Source organism: Danio aesculapii, chromosome 18 (genome assembly GCF_903798145.1).
Source record: "Danio aesculapii chromosome 18, fDanAes4.1, whole genome shotgun sequence".
Classification (NCBI taxonomy): Eukaryota; Metazoa; Chordata; class Actinopteri; order Cypriniformes; family Danionidae; genus Danio; species Danio aesculapii.
Window position 1 is genome coordinate 1571414 of NC_079452.1, and position 17860 is coordinate 1589273.

Sequence of the window (17860 nt, forward strand, 5' to 3'; positions counted from 1 at the left end):
TTTTTAAGTTGGTTTAATTGTATCATTAAATTACAGAGTAGTTCAGCCTGTATTATTATTATTATTTTGAGGTTTGTTTCAAAACAAAGAAACAAACACGCAAACACCTTTCTACATATACATAATCTTAGATTAAATGGAACTAGAGTTTACAAATTGATGTTTTTGTATAGGAGAGGGGTGTTGATTGCTTCTATTGTTCTTTGCTTTTGTTTGTATTGTTTTTGGGAAAAAAGGAGAAAAAAAAGATGACCTTCCTTTTCAAACATCTGTCTACATCCCTAAAATTTCTTTTGAAATATAGCTTTTTTTAAAGCAGTATTACAAAACTGATAATTCCAGAATTAATTTGACACTAGTCCTGATGTATAAAAAGATTTATTGATTTAGTGAAATAAACACATCCATAGTTTTCAACACACTCAATTCCTTGCAAATCCAACTTTATAATGGCAATGAAACTGAACACCAAAACTATAATCTTCTTAGTTTAGCTATTTGTTGAGTTTGTTAAAATGGCTTGAACTTTCCTTTTTTATTTATTGTTTACTATGTTCTCAACTATTCATCCGTATTAATTACCTCTATAAAAGCACTAGTATTGTATCAGTCATTTGCATTGGCTACCACAAATGAGCCTAAACCTTGAAGATGCTTCTCTTTCTTTACACACTCCTGCTTTTCCATCACCTCCACACTAAGGCTGGAAACACTCTTTGCCGAATAATGGGAGACTCTCAATATCCACTGCTTTCCACAGATGGAGACATAACCATTGGAGCCCTTTTTCCAGTCCACAGCACAGAAACATTGCCTTCATTTGAATTTACAAAACAACCTCAGCTTCTAACATGCTCCAGGTTTGTTTCATTCCAACTATTAGAGCAGATCTAATATCTATTTTAAACAAAAATGCTTTCAGGATTAAAGTTATATTCACAAATGAATTTGGTGTATCAAGCATGGATATGATATTGGTAAAGTCTCAAAATAAATAATTATATTTTCAAATGAATTAATTTAGTATATATTTAGCCTTATATACCTTTCCTTATTTCATATTGCAGTGTGTACCTGAGAGATTTTCGTCTGGCACAAATCTTGATCTTTGCCATTGAGGAGATAAACAGAAGTGTACAATTGCTACCAAATATTTCGATTGGTTATAGAATTTATGATACATGTGGTTCAAGACTGTCTACCATGAGTGCAATTATGGGACTAATGAATGGTCAGGAGTTTGGAGCAGAAGAGAGATGTAATGGACAGTCTCCTATACATGCAATCATTGGTGAATCAGAGTCTTCTGCAACATGATACTGTCTAGAACTACGGGGGCCTTTTAATATTCCAGTGGTAAAAAGCAATACATTTATTGACATTTTCTTGAGTTTTTAACAATCACGAGAGTGGTATCACTGTTTCTGTATTTCATTTGCAGATAAGTCACATCAGCCTCATGTGAATGTCTCAGTAATAGGAAAGACTACCATCATTCTTCAGGACTATGGCTAGTGATTACCATCAGAGCAGAGCACGTGCTTATCTAGTCAAGGACTTAGGGCTGGTCTTGGGTGGGAGCTGTGAGCAGTGACAATGATATGGAAACTATGGAATGTCGATATTTCTGAAAATAGCCCAAGAAGTGGGGATTTGTGTAGAAGACTATGCCAAAATTCTACCGAACAGAGGCAGAAATCTCCACAAAGCGGTGAATTGATTAAAAAAGGCACAGCAAAAAGTAATTGTTGCTTTTGTTTCACTTCCAGAAATGGGCTTACTTGTTGATCAGTTAAGCATTCAGAACATTACAGGCCTCCAATGATTGGTGTAAAATCATGGATAACTGTAAAAAGTTTGATCACTCCAAGCAGCTTTCATGTGTTAAAGGGGTCTTTGGGGATTGCAGTGAAAAAAATCAGTGTTGAAGGCTTTGCAGAATATGCCATTAACGAATTTTGGAAAAAAGCTTTTCCATGTTTAAAGAGTGAGGTTAATTCCTCTCGATATGCATTAAGCTGTAGCAGATATGAGGATCTCTTTGTGCTAGAAACAATCAGTGAGGATGTGCCTGAACAAAGATATGCAAGCTACGTATACAAAGCGGTTTATGCTGTGGCCCATTCATTACACAGTCTATTCAATTGTAAAGAACAAGAAGGTTGTGAGAAAGACCTGACAATACAACCACAGCAGGTAAAACAAATGATTGGTGAAATAAAATGGATAAAATGACAAAATAATCTTTTACTGCCTCAGTGACAATGCTAATACTTTTTATTACCAGCTTGTTGATGCTTTGAAAAAGGTCAAGTTCACCATAAAGACAGGGGATCATGTGTGGTTTGACAGCACTGGTGCTGCTGTAGCCCAATATGATGTTGTAAATTTACAGCTGGACTCATATGGTTCAACAATTTTTAAATCAGTGGGATACTATGATGCTTCATTGCCCCCTGAACAGCAGTTTGTGCTCAACACTACAAACATATTCTGGGCTGGAGGACAGCCAGAGGTAAATGGCAGTAATCCATTTGTTCTATAACATTTGTTCTAAACATCATCACAAAAAATACATTAGGAACACAGGATTCTATGTTACATAACTGTTCGTTGGTTTAAAATTATTTACTATTCCATACCATGGCATCATGGTGTAGTTAACACTACACAATATTACTCAATTAATCAAAAGTAGTTAAAACAAACAATCAATGAACTCAATAAAAATGAAATTCGTAACACTTTATAATAACTACACACTATGAACCATTTATTAAGCATTAGCAGATAGTGAATTCATTATTTTTTAAGCATTAACTCTACATTTAAAAAGTTAGTAAGCAGTTTATAACTGGAGCTACAAATGCTCTATTCTTGACTTATAACCACATTTATAACGTGCTTAATAATTGCACTTTTATACTTTGTTAATGATTTATTTTTTATTACTAAATTATTGCATTATTTACAAACCAGTTAAGCATAGTTAGTGTTTTTTAAGATCATTCAGAATGAGCAAATGATTAATAAACTATTCAAATCAACGTTTATATATCTTATTATTCAGGCATATACTAATAGTTAATTTGTATGTTAATAAATGCTTTATTAACTCAACTTCATCCAGTTTTGTGACCTAAATTGAGGACTATTTATGCTTTATAAATCCTATATAAACGACAATTAAAGGGTCAGTTAAATTCTAAACAGGAAGAAAGAACATAAACAACATTATTCATTTCTATTCATTTGAAGATACACAAATGAAACTGTATCAAATAAAATAAATCTTTGAAATCTTATCTAAAATAAAATTACTGTACAATTTAAACATTGTTTCCTATTATATTGTTAAATTATTATATTGTTGTTGTTTTGTCCAATATTACGTTGTATTTTGACTCTGTTTGACCCTGTTATTCAGCAATGCTTAAATTTTACAGTAATTTTACATTTTAGATAGGATTGCAAAGATTATTGTTCATTTGATACAGAGCCTTTAATTGTCATTTATAAGGGATTTATAAAACATAAATAGTCCTTACTTTAAATTAGGTCACAAAACTCCATAAAGTTGAAGTATTTATTAACATATATAGTAACCATTACTATGTGCCTGAATAATAAGATATATAAATGTTGATTTCAATAGTTTATTAATTGTTTACTAACTCATTCTGAATGATCTTAAAAACCTCCAACCACTCTTAAATACAAAAGGTTTGTAAATAATGCGATACTTCATTTAGTAATAAAAAAATCATACATTCATTCATTTTCTTTTCGGCTTAGTCCCTTTATTAATCTGGGGTCGCCACAGCGAAAAGAACTGCCAACTTATCCAGCATACGTTTAACAAAGCAGATGCCCTTCCAGCTGCAATAATAAAAAAAATCAACCAGTCACAAAGTATGAAAATACAATTATTAAGCACATTATTAATGTGGTTATAAGTCAAGAATATAGCATTTGTAGCTGCAGTTATAAACTGCTTACTAAAATGTATTAATGTAGAGTGAATGCTTTAATAATACATTCACTAGATGCTAATGCTTATTAAATCATTCATAATGTGTAGTTATTATTATAAAGTGTTACCATGAAATTTATAAAATTTCAAAGTTCAAAATAGTTTTTTGTTTATTCATAATACAACTGATGCCAAATTCAACCCAAAAGTCTCTTGAAAGCGGAACACACAATTATAAAATGCACATATAAACATTATATACACTGTTCACCCTATACACAACACCCTAATTTTCTAAATTTGACTGTAATGTAATAAGATGTACCAAATAATCTTCAACTGAACACCAGAAACTGACAGTTGGGGAGATGGGGTTACTTTCTGATCAGTTAACAATTCAACATGTTTCAGGCCTATGAATTGTTGTATTAGGCTTCCAAGATTTGGTTAATTCAAAATAGAGTTCATTTAAACAAATTCAAATGAAAAAAGTATATTTATTAACTTACACAATAGTTAAAAGTGTTCTATTGTTTATAGTAAAAAGCAGTTCTATATATTTTATAATTGGAATATTTTGTATTCACTATTACATTAAGTTGATATTTTTCAGTAAAATATATAATATTTATATAATATAATATTTTTCAGCAGTTCCTTTTGTCCAAATCATTCATTCCTTCATTTTCTTTTCGGCTTAGTCCCTTTATTAATCAGGTGTCGCCACAGCAGAATGAACCGCCAACTTATCCAGCATATGTTTTACTTAGAGGATGCCCTTCCAGCTGCAACCCATCACTGGGAAACCCATACACTCTCATTCACACACAATTACTATGGACAATTTAGCTTACCCAATTCATCTATAGCGCATGTCTTTGGACTGTGGGGGAAACCGGAGCACCCGGAGGAAACCCACACAAACACGGGGAGAACATGCAAACTCCACCCAGAAATGCCAACTGACCCAGTCAGGGATCGAATCAGCGACTGTGCTAGCCACTGCGCCACAGTGACACCCTATGATCACCTATGATCAACATTAAATTTATATTTTTTTAGTATACATTTTTTTCCGAGTCTGCACAAAATCTTTGTATATAATTTCTTTACACGCAGAAGGTGAGGTCTGTGTGCAGTGAGAGCTGTCCTCCAGGCACCAGGAAAGCTACACAGAAAGGAAGACCTGTCTGCTGTTATGACTGTATTCCATGTGCAGATGGAGAAATTAGTAATCAGACAGGTAATATAGTAATCAGACAGGTAATATACAACCCATTTCACAATTGCACAGAAAAGTAGTTAGCTGCTCATAAACACATTTTTACTCTGCTTCTAATTAGTGCAACTTCCTTTTCAGATTCGAATAATTGCAAGCAGTGCTCAGAGGAATTCTGGTCTAATACTGAGAAAAATAAATGCGTGTTAAAGATTGTAGAGTTTCTTTCATTCACAGAGCTTATGGGTATAGTGGTAGTTATTTTTTCACTGTTTGGGGTAACACTGACTGTACTGGTGACCTTCCTGTTTTACAGCAAGAAGGACACTCCAATAGTAAAAGCCAACAACTCAGAGCTGAGCTTCTTGCTCCTCTTCTCACTGACTCTGTGTTTCCTCTGTTCACTTACTTTCATTGGCCGTCCCACTGAATGGTCCTGTATGTTGCGTCACACAACATTTGGGATCACTTTTGTCCTCTGTATCTCGTGTATTCTGGGAAAAACAATAGTGGTGTTAATGGCTTTCAGAGCTACAGTTCCAGGTAATAATATCATGAAATGGTTTGGTCCTGTACAACAACGACTCAGTGTTCCTGCTTTTACGCTTATACAGGTTCTTACATGTGTGATTTGGCTAACAATTTCTCCTCCATTTCCGAACAAAAACATTAAATATCATAAAGAAAAGATCATTCTTGAGTGCAGTCTGGGTTCTACAATAGGTTTCTGGATTGTTCTGGGTTATATTGGCTTGCTAGCTGTCTTGTGCTTCATTTTGGCTTTTTTGGCTCGCACATTGCCTGATAACTTTAATGAAGCCAAATTCATCACATTCAGTATGCTCATATTTTGTGCTGTATGGATGACATTTATTCCAGCTTATGTCAGTTCTCCTGGAAAATTGACTGTAGCTCTGGAGATATTTGCCATTTTAGCCTCAAGCTTTGGTTTACTTTTTTGCATATTTGCACCTAAATGTTACATAATCCTGTTCAAGCCTGAACAAAATACAAAGCAACATATAATAGGGAAAACAATATCCAAGTACTGAGAAATAAACTAACATTTCCCCTAGATTGCAATTTAGGTTAATTAGTTGTCATTGGATAACATTGGTTTGTTTTGTAGACAAAAAAAAAAAACCCTTATATATGTATATATATATATATATATATATATATATATATATATATAACAGGGGTGGCATGGTGGTTCAGGGGCTAGTACTGTCGCCTCACAGCAAGAAGTAAGTTCGCTGGTTCCAGTCCCAGCTAGGCCAGTTGGAATTTCTGTGTGGAGTTTGCATGTTCTCCCCGTGTTCACGTGGGTTTCCTACAAGTGCTCCGGTTGGTCATAGTGAATATGAGAGTGTATTGGTGCTTCAGAGTACTGGATTGTGGCTGGAAGGGCATCTGCTGCATAAAGCATATGCCAGAATAGTTGGCGGTGGCAACCCCTGATAAACAAAGGGACTCAGCCGAAGGAAAATCAATGAATCAATATATATATAATGGGTGTAATGTATATATTTGTCCCAAACAGTTACTGTTCGAGGCTCGTGGTTCAGTTCACCTTCTCCCACGAGGAATACATTTAGTGCAGATGTGCAGTGACTGCTAGACAGAAAAGACCACAGCAGTGCAACAACTGAAGACAGGGTATCCGCGGGGTCTTAAAAAGTCTTAAATTTGAAAATCAAATCTTATATTCACTGAAATATTGTGTTGTAAGTCTTAATTTTCCTATGTCCAAGTAAAGCTAACCATCCAATCAATATCTTACCATCTCAATAAAAGATTCAGCAAAGTTTTATTTATTAACTCTATTTAACATCTTTATTCATATTTCTTTTTAGAAACATGTGGTTTAATTATCTTCCTTACAATAACATTTGTTTTTAACAATTTTTTTAAATGTTTTACAAAGCAGATGCCCTTCCAGCTGCAATAATAAAAAAAATCAACCAGTCACAAAGTATGGAAATACAATTATTAAGCACATTATTAATAATTGCCATTAGAAAAAATCCTTAACGTTCAGCCTTGTGTAAGTCTGAAATTTCATACATAATGGTCTTAAAAAAGTCTTAAACTTGCCTTGATGAAACCTGTAGAAACCATGTGAATAGTCATTTACAAAGAACACGTCTTTTGTGTTGGAAAACATGACAGCAGTTTTCAGGAGTTGTTCCGCTATTTTGCCATTGTCATGTTAACTTGCTACATGTTTTTCTGATTGGTCCATCTACTGCACAGAAATTGACAAGTATGTATGATAAATGAGCACTCTTGTGGGTGGAAATTGAAATAATTTTATCTTTAAATAAACATGCAGTGCTGCAAAAGATGCAAATGTATAACGGTCATCCATGTCCATCAAACAATGGAAATATAAGATACTGTCTTATTATGTGAGCTCGTAAGTCAGTCTGTAAGCGAGTGACTTATCCACACACACACACACACACACACACACACACACACACACACACACACACATAACTTGTCTGCAACACCTGCTGTTTTGAATGACACAACACTGGCCTTTTCTTTAAAGAGCCCATATTATGGGTTTTTGAAAATGCCCTTCCATGTAGTGTGTAACACAGCTCTAAGTGAAGTGAAATATCCAGCTAAGGCTTAAATCTGTAAGTGTACAGTGTTTAAAACTATTGATTCATCTATAAAAGAGTCGACTCATAGTGCTTCAAACGAGTCGTCTTGATAACGAGTCATTAGGTGTTTCGCGATGACGCAGCCACGAAACACAAGCCTCGCCAGTAGTTACGCGCGCAAACCAGGGAGATTTGAAACCTGCGGCCCCGCCCACTAACACAGAAAAAACACTAGACACACACACACAGACGCCGCCGGTCGAATGAAGTCACGCTGTGCTCAGATGGATAATATTGACAGTCTCTACCCAAAGATGAGTTGTGAACTGTGAAGAGTCAGTGGTTGAGGTTTATTCACTAGTGTAAGTAAGTGCGATTAAAATTGTTGCCTCGTTTAACTTGCAAATTATGTATTTATTGTGTTTTGTTACTTGTTAACCTGGTACAGTACACGCGGTTACTCTTTATATTCTCTTATCACATGTAAGCCACGTTAAAAACGCGACGCGTGCCGCTTTGTTTACGGATTTAACGTTAAAGGCTTTTGTGAGCTCGCGTTCCACTGCCGTTTGTCGTTACTATGGCGATCGTAAGCTAGGAGACTCGTGTCGATCTCCCTAGTTCTGAGGAGGAACGTGATGTGTGTGTGTGTGTGTGTGTGTGTGAGAGAGAGAGAGAGAAAAAGAACAGGTCGAGTTTGTGACGCCTAGGGGCTAGGAGACAGGAGACTCGCGTCGCTTTCCCTAGTTCTTCTGAGGAGCGTTGTGTGTGTGTGTGTGTGTGTGAGAGAGAGAGAGAGAGAGACTCGCGTCGCTTTCCCTAGTTTTTCTGAGGAGCGTTGTGTGTGTGTGTGTGTGTGTGTGTGAGAGAGAGAGAGAGAGAGAGAGAGAGAGAGAGAGAGACTCGCGTCACTTTCCCTAGTTCTTCTGAGGAGCGTTGTGTGTGTGTGTGTGTGAGAGAGAGGGAGAGGGAGAGGCTAGGAGACTCGCGTCGATCTCCCCAGTTCTTCTGAGGAGGGTTGTGTGTGTGTGTGAAAAAAGCCTTACACTATGAAGCGTGTGTGCACTGTGACTACGTTTATATAGTTGATTACCAGCTGGGCATTTCACTCTGTCTCGCGCTGAAGCCTGTCACTGTCGACCAATCGCAGCAGGCTGTCATCGGTCCAATCAGCGCAGATTAGCTTCGCGCTGAGGAGGGGGTTGGGAACAAATGAATTGCTGAACGATTCATATGGGAGTCGTTGGGATAATTAGGTAAAAATAAATGCAGATTATAAGACCATAAAAGTGTTTTATGACCTTGCATGCATATTAGACTGTTGTTGGAGACCCTTACAACCTAAATATGACCCTATTTCATGTATAATATGGGCTCTTTAAATCAGATTTCAGTTTTGAAAACAAATGGAATCTTAAATGTACTAAACAATTATTGGTTTTTTTGGGGGGGGCTGAACTTAATATTTGTAGGTTTAATACAGTTTCCTAATAATAAAGTTTTATTTTTCATTATTGTGTTTATTTTGAACTTTTGCATCACCAGAAGCTCTTCAGTTCTGTAGCTGATTGTGACAGAATACTTTTGCCTATTCAAAATAAAAATAAAATTCTGTTCAGAAAAAGCAGGAACTGGATATTTGTTATTATTCCTGTTGTACTGCACCACACACGGAAATGTGACCCCAGAAATGAACTGTGACTCCAGTGTACTGTTACAACATATGCATTAGAAGACATTATTCATTCATTCATTTTCTTTTCAGCTTAGTCCCTTTATTAATCTGCGGTGCCACAGCGGAATGAACCACCAAGTTATCCAGCGTATGTTTTACGCAGCGGATGCCCTTCCCGCTACAACCCATCACTGAGAAACATCCATACACACTCATTCACACTCATACACTACGGACAATTTAGCTCACCAAAATCACCTATACTGCATGTTTTTCAACTTGTAGGGGAAAACGGAGCACCCGGAGGAAACCCACGAGAGCACGGGGAGAACATGCAAACTTCACACAAAAATGCCAACTGACCCAGTCGAGGACTGAACCAGCGATGTTCTTGCTGTGAGGCGATCGTGGTACCCACTGCCCCACCATGGACATTATAATGCAGAGAATTTTATTAGGCAGCAATTAGGGTTATGTATTTATGTACTATTTGCATCTACATATTACTCTTTGAGTTTTTGTATCATTTATGTATGTAGTAATAATTTGTCTGTTTAAAGCACTTTATTTTATGTGAACGTAGAGCATGAGAATAGAGTGCACCAAAGTCTGCATGTTTCCATGTTAGAAAATGACCGTGAAACCATATTTTCATAAGAAGTTTTTTTAAGATTAGAAAATAATGAGTTTCACCACGTTGCACCTGCCAGAAAAAGGTGAGATAATGGTGGAAAGCATATGAGAATGACTAAGAGCATCACAAGCTGCTAAAAATACTATTAGGACACATATTTCACAAAAAAGTAAAAATTGGTTGTTTTTGCATTATTTCGAGCAAATTTGTTCTTCCGGTTTGAAAAGAAATTTTGAAGCTGCGTCACGGCCATGAGATCCTTCTGTAAATTCCAGCATGAAGACTGGATGGTTGTACCGGTGGATACAACATGACGTCTTTGAGTTTTTAGCATTAATTCATGAGAAAGACTTGGTTCAAACTAATCAGGGCACTTTATTGTGAATGAGATGCAACTTCATTAATATGCATGATAAAGCATTTTTTACATGTTATAGTGTTCAGATGGCAGAGAGACGCCACTTTGTGTTGCCAACTATAATTAAAACAAGTGGAAGAAGTAGAATTGTTTGAAGACATGGGTCGTCAGTGTTGCTTTTATAAATGTGCCGCAACAGGTTTTGTTTCTATTTTCCTGTGATGAGAGCACAGCACGTGTGGATTACAGTGGTCTGCTAATACGCGACAAAAATATGTTTGTAAGAAACAATTTTTACCCAAGAGCTTTTTGCATCTGGAAATGGTGAAATCCAGATTTGCCGCTCGTCTTCTTTTAAAAGAAGATGTGGCTCCAGTTTGTGTTCGTGTTCGTCCTGTCTAAGATTTGGTAAGTGAGCAATCAATGTTCTTTGTTTATGTTTATTAAGATGGTTTATTAAGAAGTTACTGAGTTTTATCAGCAGTACTCTTTCAATTTTTAGAGACATACCTTGAAAGAGACATACCTGAAAGATCCGCTGTAAATGCTGCTCTCCGAAGGTAAACATGTAAACACTTTAATCAAACTATTACCGTCATGTAGGATTTTCACCCTGTATTATTTCCACCGCATTTTGTGACAGGACAGTCTATACACACATATGTTTGACGCCATTCTCTGCACCTACAGATACTCTGCATCTACTGAGAAATGCGGAGGTTTTTATTTTCTCCTATTTGGTGTGCGGTATCAAATTCCATTAAAACAACACTCTTCCAGCAGTTCCTCACATCCAATATCTCTTTGTCACAGGGGGCATGCACGAAATGTTCCTGAATGAAAGTGAAAGTGGCAAACTGCAGATGAAGTTGACAAATTAAGAATAAAACATGAAATTATATGAAAAACGTGAATCGAATTATAAGCTATAAAATGGGATCATGGGAAAATGGGATCAGGAACATCCAAAAAGCAACTCATGTAAACACCCTAATCATATTATTGTCCTATTCAGATTATGGCAAATAATTTGATTACTGATGTTTTTGAAAAAGCAAGTTTTATTAGTTTAATTCAGGCTTTTATCGGAAACATTATGTAAATTGAACCTTATGTACAATTGTCTAGGGTCTGGACACTTCCTGATGTTGAACTTCTCTGACCAGAAAATGTAACAACTATTTAATTGAATTAAATACATCATTTATTTCAATAGCGCATTTTATCATGTAAATTTTGACAAAGATAAATTAAAAAGAATAAAATAAATATGAAATATTATTTCAAATTGTGGAAAATTACAGCAATTCAGGCAGGCAGGAGAGTAGTGTAGTGTAGAATGTTGGTGTGGTTCTAGTTACAATTAAGCTGCATCAGTTTAGTTTAGTATGTATGTCACTGTTGAAGTTCAGTTTGGTTTAGTTCAGGTCAATGTAATGCTAATGTCACTGCAAATGCAGGCTAATTCCACTGTTGCTCAACTCCACCTGTTCCAAGTAAGCCAGAAACAACAGTGGTAAGAACCACTACATGAACTGTATTTATCTACAGTGAGCAAAAGGGCTGGACCCTGACTCTGGACCCCCCACTTTCAGCGCACAAATTTGAAGTCTAACTTGCACTGCAAACATGTTTGTCATATTGCTGGCAATGCTAACAAAACTCCTGCAAAGGTCATACAATGAACAGACAGTTTTTAACAGAGTGGCTCTGAGCACTCCACACAGATTAAAATAAGGGATTCAATCAAATGTATTCTCCATGTTCACCAAGCACATGTGATCTGGTTGTGTAAACTCCCACAAACTCTCAAGCACCCTAATAAAGGTATAGAGCTTGTCCAGTGTTCAGAGTCACAAACTTTGAAAGTATTGTGGTGGCAGAATCTACCTTCAACTCTTAAGCTTAAAATATCCTGTTAATGGAGCGTGTGGACAATCTGGAGAAACGGTCTCATCGCTCTAACATGCATTCTGAACATCCCAGAGTGGAGCAGGAAAGATAGAGATCCTACTATATTAATCTTGAAGATGTTGGCTGAAATCATACCAGTCAATCATTTGTGTTTGAATTAACAGATTTAATTTCTATGTTTTAAGTGCTATTGTGACTGGAAGCTTAAATTGTGATTGGTCAGGCAACATGATCCAGATTTGATAAGAAGTGTGTTGTGTTTAACCTAGTGAAACAAACAATGTGTAAGGATGGCATTCAGTTCCATGTGATGGGCCAGGTCCATGCAGTGGAGGTGAGCGTGGACCTGAGACAGGCCTTGAGTGTGGAGCTAAGGAGGGTCTGGAGACTCTATGTCAGCAGGCACTGGAGGGTCAGATGACCCGAGCAGATCAGGAGGCACTGGTGGGTCAGACAACCCCAGTGGGTCAGGAAGTTCTGGGTTAAGGCACTGGCAGGTCAGACAACTCCAGTGGGTCAGAAACGTTTTGGGTCAGGAAGCACTGGCGGGTCTGACAAACCCAGTTGGTCAGGAGACTTTGGATCAAGAGGCATAGAGAGGTCACATGGCTCTGGTAGCACTGGGAAGTCAAACAGCTCTGGCAGCCATTTGGACTTAGGAGAATCTGGTGCCTGCCTTTTGGGGGATTCAGGAGGATCTGGTGGCTGCCATTTGGGGGATTCACAAAGATCTGGCATCCGCTATTCTAGGGATTCTAGAGGATCTTGCACATGTCATTCAGGCATTCTGGAAGCTGAGGAGGCAGCCGATCGGGAAACTCAGGCTTGCAGCAAACAAATGGCGGTGATTCCTTGAATGTAAGATTGAGTTACCAGACTGATGTTGCATGGCCGGGGAGCCACAGGCGAACACACAGGTGGGTCAAGCATGGTTTACCTGTCCCTTTATAGCCCCTTTTTGTCTGTTGCCCCCTCCAAAAAATATTTCATGTCGATTCCTCTATATCATCTATGGTAAATGGTGAGCCACAAAATCTCAAATTGAGTACAATTTGTGTCTTCCTCAGGCAGGCTTAAGCTGATGTTGGCATCTAGACCACTCCAAACCAAGTCTATAACTGCGACCTCACTCTGGGGAAAGAGGTGGCTGAACTGAACGAATTCCTCCACATATTTCTTCACGAGAACTTACTGGGTCACATCTGACTGCTTGATCCACAGTGAGGTCAGTAGTTCTGTCACCCCTGGCATTGTGTTCAGAGAATAAACAGAGGTGAAGATCTAAATGCAGCCAACAAAAGATGTATTTAAACAGAACAAAACTAAACAAAGAACACGCCGACATCAAGGAAGTGACTTATAAAAACTACTGACAACGAATGGGGTAATACAACAAGGTCATGAAGATAAACTAAGACAACCGGGAGTGACACATAAAACACTAAACTGAAATACACAAAAATAGAAACCAGGATGTTACACAACCAAGGTTACTATTATGGTGGACTTTTAGTAAACTTTAATTTTATAATGTTTAATCTTAGAATTTTTAGATCTTCAACTGATTTAAAAAATGCAAAGCAATGGTTTGTGTTTATTGTTAGCAAAAATAAATCACTGTTCTCAATCAACATGTAACATGATGCAATATATTAATAGGTGATTAAAAGGCATTTTAAAATACACTTTACTTAAAAGTTATATATATATATATATATATATATATATATATATATATATATATATATATATATATATATATATGCATTATGCATAGAATGCTTGATTAAAAAACTAAAATACTGTTTTACAATCTCAAATAATCAAATTCATTTCACTCTAATCCACTCCTACCTGATCTGACTTGTCCCAATGAGGTTATTTGTTATGCCCTCAATCATTCAACCAAAAAAAAAAAAAAAAAGAAGCTGTCTATTAAGGAACAAATGCAGCATCTGATCTTTTGCATTTGATATTTACTGTGGGTCTAGTCCTTTAAGATGCTTCTGTTTATTTATATATTGCTGCTTTTCCACCAGCTTCATACAAAAGCAGGAAACACTCAGTGTCGGATAATGGGAGACTCTACATACCCTCTGATTTCCAAGAATGGAGACATAACCATTGGAGCACTTTTTCCAATCCACAGCACAGAGATTTTAACTTCATTTAAATTTACTCTAAAACCTCAGCCTGTATCATGTTCAAGGTTTGTTAATTGCATATACTGTTCAGTAAAGCAAATAACATGCTAATGTTGAAATAATATGCATATGTGTGTGTTTATGTATAAACATGGATATATAAAACTGCACAAGCAGTTACTTTTGTTAATTTCTGATCAATGCTTAATTTCACAGTGTGAATCTAAGAGATTTTCGACTGGCAGAGATTATGATTTTTGCAATTGAGGAGATAAACAAAAGTGAAAGTTTGCTCCCAAATGTTACTATTGGTTATCAAGTCTATGATACATGTGGTTCAAGACTGTCTACCATGAGTGCAATTATGGGCTTAATGAATAGTCAGGGATTTGATGCTGAAGATGGATGCAATGGGCAGACTCAAATACATGCTATTATAGGAGATTCAGAGTCCTCTGCCACAGTGATTCTCACCAGAACTACAGGACCTTTTAAAATTCCAGTGGTAAATAGCAGTACCAGAAATGTTTGACACAATTACTGATGACTGTTTCACTCTTGCTATTGTGGTTTTTAATCCCCACAGATAAGTCACTCAGCTTCATGTGAATGCCTAAGTAATAAGAATGATTACCCTTCATTCTTCAGGACTACGGCTAGTGATTACCATCAGAGTAGAGCCTTAGTACATATAGTCAAGCACTTAGGATGGACTTGGTTGGGAGCTGTAAGCAGTGACAATGACTATGGAAACTATGGAATGTCCATATTTCAGAAGATTGCTCAGGAGGAAGGAATTTGCATGGAATACTCTGTTAAATTTTATCGAACAGAACAAGAAAAACTTCAGAAAGTGGTAGAGACAATGAAAAAAGGCACTGCAAAAGTGATTGTAGCATTTGTTTCATTTCTTGAAATGGGCTTACTTATTGATCAGTTAAGTATTCAGAACATTACAGGCCTCCAAATGATTGGTGTGAAATCGTGGATAACTTCAGAGAATTATATCACTCCAAAAGTTTTCGTGTGCTGGGAGGGTCACTGGGGTTTGCTATGAGAAAAATTTACATTGAAGGGTTTTCAGATTTTGCATCAAAAACATTTTGGGAAAAACACTTCCAATGCTCACAAACCAAGTCAAATTCTTCTGATTATGCATCAAGTTGTAGCAGATATAATGATTTTCTCATGCTGAAAAATTACAAGGAAGATGTGACTGAACACAGATATTCAAGCAACGTCTATGAAGCAGTTTACGCAGTAGCTCATTCATTACATAGACTACTAAAGTGCAAAGAGCAAGGAAGTTGTGAGAAAGGCTTGACAATACAACCACAGCAGGTAAGGCTAAAATCAAGAAAAGCAGAAACGGAATTATTATTGTGTTAAAATGTCTTAAAAACAATTTACACTATTATATTTACTCGTTTTCATTAGGTAGTTGAGGCTCTGAAGAAAGTAAATTTCTCTGTAAAGTTTGGAGATCGTGTGTGGTTTGACAGTACTGGTTCCACAGTAGCCCAATATGAAGTTGTGAACTGGCAGCGGATTTCTGATGAATCATTTCAGTTTAAAACTGTGGGATACTATGATGCCTCATTGCCCCGTGACCAGCGTTTTTTGCTCAATACTGAAAATATAATCTGGGCTGGAGGAATGTTGGAGGTAAATAGCCTGCTTGGAGAACAGTGTTAGTTTAATTTGAGCAAATAAACCTTAAAATAAACAAACATGTTGGCTTTTCAGAAGCCAAGATCTGTGTGCAGCGAGAGCTGTCCTCCAGGCACTAGGAAAGCTTCACAAAAAGGAAGACCTGTCTGCTGTTATGACTGTATTCCATGTGCAGAAGGAGAAATCAGTACTGAGACAGGTAATCTGCTTCTTTTCCCACTTATGTTTTACATTTATAGTACACAACTTTTCTTCAGTGCTTACATATATAACTTCTTTTCTAGATTCAAATAACTGCAAGCAGTGTCCAGGGGAATACTGGTCTAATGATAAAAAAAATAAATGTGTGCTAAAGGCTGTAGAGTTTCTATCATTTACAGAAGTTATGGGTGTATTGTTACTTTTTGTTTCACTGTTTGGAGTAGGATTAACATCACTGGTGGCCGTTCTGTTTTACAACAAGAAGGATACTCCGATAGTAAGAGCCAACAACTCAGAGTTGAGCTTCCTGCTGCTCTTCTCATTGATTTTGTGTTTCCTTTGTTCAATTACTTTTATTGGTCGGCCCACTGAGTGGTCCTGTATGTTGCGTCACACAGCATTTGGTATCACTTTTGTCCTCTGTATCTCCTGTGTTCTGGGAAAAACAATAGTCGTGTTAATGGCCTTCAAGGCTACACATCCAGGATGTAATGTCATAAAATGGTTTGGGCCTGTACAGCAACGACTCAGTGTTCTTGTCTTTACATTTATACAGGTTATCATCTGTGTGCTTTGGCTAACCATATCTCCTCCATTTCCCTACAGAAACATGAAATATTATAAAGAAAGGATCATTCTTGAGTGTAGTCTGGGTTCCATTATAGGTTTCTGGGCTGTGCTTGGTTATATAGGCCTACTGGCTGCCTTGTGCTTCATTCTAGCTTTTCTGGCTCGTAAGCTGCCTGATAACTTTAATGAAGCCAAATTCATTACATTCAGTATGCTCATATTCTGTGCTGTATGGATCACATTTATCCCAGCTTATTTCAGTTCTCCTGGTAAATTAACGGTAGCTGTGGAAATATTTGCCATTTTGGCATCAAGCATTGGTTTACTATTCTGCATTTTTGCTCCTAAATGTTATATTATCTTGTGTAAGCCTGAACAAAATACAAAGCAACACATAATGGGAAAAAACTACTAAATGGTACAACTATTCTAATGTTACAGTGTTTTAATGTTGTTTGTTTGCTTGGTAAGATAAATAAAGAATTCCAAACCTCTCCACCTTTAGCCCTGTTGTATTATACCATATAAACTTATTGTTACACACACACATAGAGAGAGAGAGAGAGAGAGGGCTGGGCAATTTACTTCCAAAATGTAATGGTATATAGACCATTTTGAAGGATGTAAACAATAACAATGGTCCTAATGTACTTCCTGTATTAGATTTTTAATTTCCATAGCTTCCAAGAATCCGAATAGGTCCACATTTTGATAAATAACGTCATGTGTTACACTACTTTTGTATTACTTTTAAGTTACTATTACCAAAATAACCTCAGAAGTAATTGTAATTCTGCTTTTGTTTGAAAAAATGTTCATCCACAAGTGTTTGCAAACCTTTATGAATTTATTTATTATGTTAAACACACACACACACACACACACA

At 36.7% G+C, this 17860-nt stretch overlaps 1 protein-coding gene and 1 pseudogene across 1 annotated transcript; both read left to right on the forward strand.

Annotated features, from left to right (window-relative positions):
- Positions 1-651: 651 nt before the first annotated feature.
- Positions 652-6244, forward strand: LOC130245479 (extracellular calcium-sensing receptor-like; annotated as a pseudogene).
- Positions 6245-12668: 6424 nt separating this feature from the next.
- On the forward strand, positions 12669-17389 carry LOC130246090 (extracellular calcium-sensing receptor-like). Its single transcript, XM_056478952.1, is given in 8 exon segments — positions 12669-12800; positions 14428-14597; positions 14749-15037; positions 15119-15536; positions 15539-15873; positions 15970-16197; positions 16279-16402; positions 16488-17389. Coding segments are annotated over 8 exon segments (2598 nt in total).
- The last annotated feature ends 471 nt before the right edge of the window (positions 17390-17860 follow it).